The sequence below is a fragment of the Propithecus coquereli genome, unplaced genomic scaffold, assembly GCF_000956105.1.
Source record: "Propithecus coquereli isolate 6110/MARCELLA unplaced genomic scaffold, Pcoq_1.0 Scaffold515, whole genome shotgun sequence".
Taxonomy (NCBI): Eukaryota; Metazoa; Chordata; class Mammalia; order Primates; family Indriidae; genus Propithecus; species Propithecus coquereli.
Window position 1 is genome coordinate 592,190 of NW_012151008.1, and position 2,414 is coordinate 594,603.

The 2,414-nt window shown below is 41.2% G+C and overlaps 1 protein-coding gene across 1 annotated transcript in view; it reads right to left on the reverse strand.

The window, feature by feature from the left end:
• Window positions 1-2,414, reverse strand: part of ATP6V0A1 (ATPase, H+ transporting, lysosomal V0 subunit a1) — a 52,651-nt gene that overhangs the window by 23,351 nt on the left and 26,886 nt on the right. The window contains exons 11-12 of the mRNA XM_012656646.1: window positions 1,119-1,269; window positions 116-260 (exon numbers count right to left, since the gene is read on the reverse strand). Coding sequence (XP_012512100.1) covers window positions 116-260; window positions 1,119-1,269 — 296 coding nt within the window. The remainder of the gene's footprint in view (window positions 1-115; window positions 261-1,118; window positions 1,270-2,414) is intronic.

Here is a 2,414-nt window from a genome sequence, read left to right on the forward strand (position 1 = left end):
TCCTCTATTCTCTTTTGATAAATTCATGGATAAAAGATTTCCAAATCAAAATTTTCATAATGAATGTTTGAGAAATTAAAATAGAATTTCAATCCAGTGCAGATGTAACTTAAACATTACCTCATTTTCATTCTTCTGGGAAAGGATCCGGCTCTCCCTTAATACCATCCACACAGCAAAAAGGGTCATCAAAATGCCATGGCCAAAGTCCCCAAACATCACAGCAAACAGAAAAGGGAAAGTGATGATGGTATATGGAGCTATAAAGAAATCAAAAAAAAGAAAAACATAAAGTGCATAAAACCACAATTCCCCATATCTCACATTCTTTTCCATACTCTAAGATCACTATAAAGTGACTTATTCCCCAGCTGCCAGACAGGGAAAATCTTTCATGGCAGGATCTACACACCCTCACAAAGCCTCTAATGGAATCTGAGCTACTGATAACATTTTAAACAAAGAACACAGGAAATGAAGGTGTAGCCCTGGCAACACTGTGGTTTGTTCTTTGATTCCCTCCTTCTAACTCCGGGGACACTGCCCCTGGGGCAGGCTAGCTGTATTCTCTTTGTATAGCAACCATTTCCCAGCTGAATAAAGCTACCAGGCAGTCCGGGTAAGCCCAGAACCAGCGCAAAGCAAGCCTGCATCAAGCTCCAGCTGGAAACAAACGTTCACACTCTTGATTGAATAATTCTCCTCTCCAAACAGAGGAGAAATCTGCGTTGTGCCTAAAATGGTCAATTATTGCTACATTTTCTCTGTATAACTCTGAACTGGGAAGCCAGGAAGAAGCCATTTTAAAATATCAGACATCTTGGAAGAAGTATTTTACTTAAAACAGCTCCCGCAGATGGTTTGCTAGAGAAGCCCTGGTGTTTTACAGCTGCGAGGGCACATGGAAGAATCCAATCAAATGAGCTCGTAAAGGAGTGCTACCTGGCAATAAACCTGCTCCTTATGTCAAATGGGCACCTCTTCACAGGAACTACAAAAAGCTGAGGTCTTGACAACATCTTCCATTTTAAGCCAGTTGTTAAATAGTATTTAAAGGGAGGCATTAAAAGAACAACAAACAAAAACCTCTAGAGGAAGAAGACACAAGCCTTTATTACCTGGATTGATCTCTCGGTAAGTTCCAATTCCGTAAGCATCTACTATGTTCTGAAAGCCATAGGTAAACTTGTTGGTTTTGTTATAGGTTGGAGGAGTCTGGTTTGTTTGCATCCTGTTCAAAATGGAGGGTACGGTGGAGCCACTGTGTTCCTGGGAAATATTAACATGGATAACAAAATTAGGTTCTCCTTCTAATTGTGGTGGTGGCTACACAGGTATATGTATTTATCAAAACTCACCAAACTGTACACATAAAATATATGTATTTTCTTTTGTGTAAATTATATCTCAATAAAACTAATGAAAAAACAAAACTGTAGGTTATCTTTCCCAGTCTTTGGGGAAACTAGGACTCTGTATAAAATTTTAAATGGAAGACTTAAATTAGGTCTTAGTAAGTACATCCTTACTGTGAAAAACATTTAACTCTAAAATGTGCAACACCAAAGACAGTATGGGACCTCCTCTATATCTGCCTTTGCATGAGTATCGCTGTTCTCTCCTTTCCTGGATAAAGCAAAGCATATTGTCTGCCTCTCCTTTACTGCCTCCTTTTAACTCCCTTATCCCTTGCAGTCCGGCTGAGCACGCTCATTCAAAGTCAGTGGCTCGCGACGCTACCCAAAGGGCTTCTCCCCCATTGCAAGCCCCTGACACTGGAAAACTTCTCTTTAGTGAAAACCTTTATTCCTTAGGAGTTCTCCTGCTCACTGACCACTCTTCTCTCTCTTTGCTGGCTCCTTCTCCTCTGCCTGTCCCGTAAGATTGCAGGCCCTCAAGGGGCTTCCCTATTTTCTCTCTATGATCTCCCTCTTGGAAGCCTCATTCCCTTCCTCTTTCATGACTCCCATTTCCTTAGTTCTGTCCCCCTGTCTGTTTGACCTTTCCACATAGATTTCTGTCCAGCACCTTAGTGTGGCTGCAAACTGAACTTACCATCTTTCTCCCATCAGTAAGCTTCTCTTGCTGAACTTCTACTTCCATCAGCGCAACCCTAATTCTCCTGACCACTCAGCTCTGATGCCTCAAAAACAATTTTTTTTTCTTTTAGATATCTTGTATAATGCTTAAATCGAGGCTTTTGGTGTGTCACCAGAACAGTGTTCATTGTAGCCAATAGGTAAATTTTTATCCCATACTTCCCCTCCTGGCCTCCCCCTTCTTGGTTTCCAATGTCCTTTACATCTCTTTGTGCCCATGTGTACCCATCATTTAGCTACCGCTTATCAGTGAGAACATATGGTGTTTGTTTTTCCAGTCCTGAGATACTTCACTTAGGATAATGGTCTCCAGTT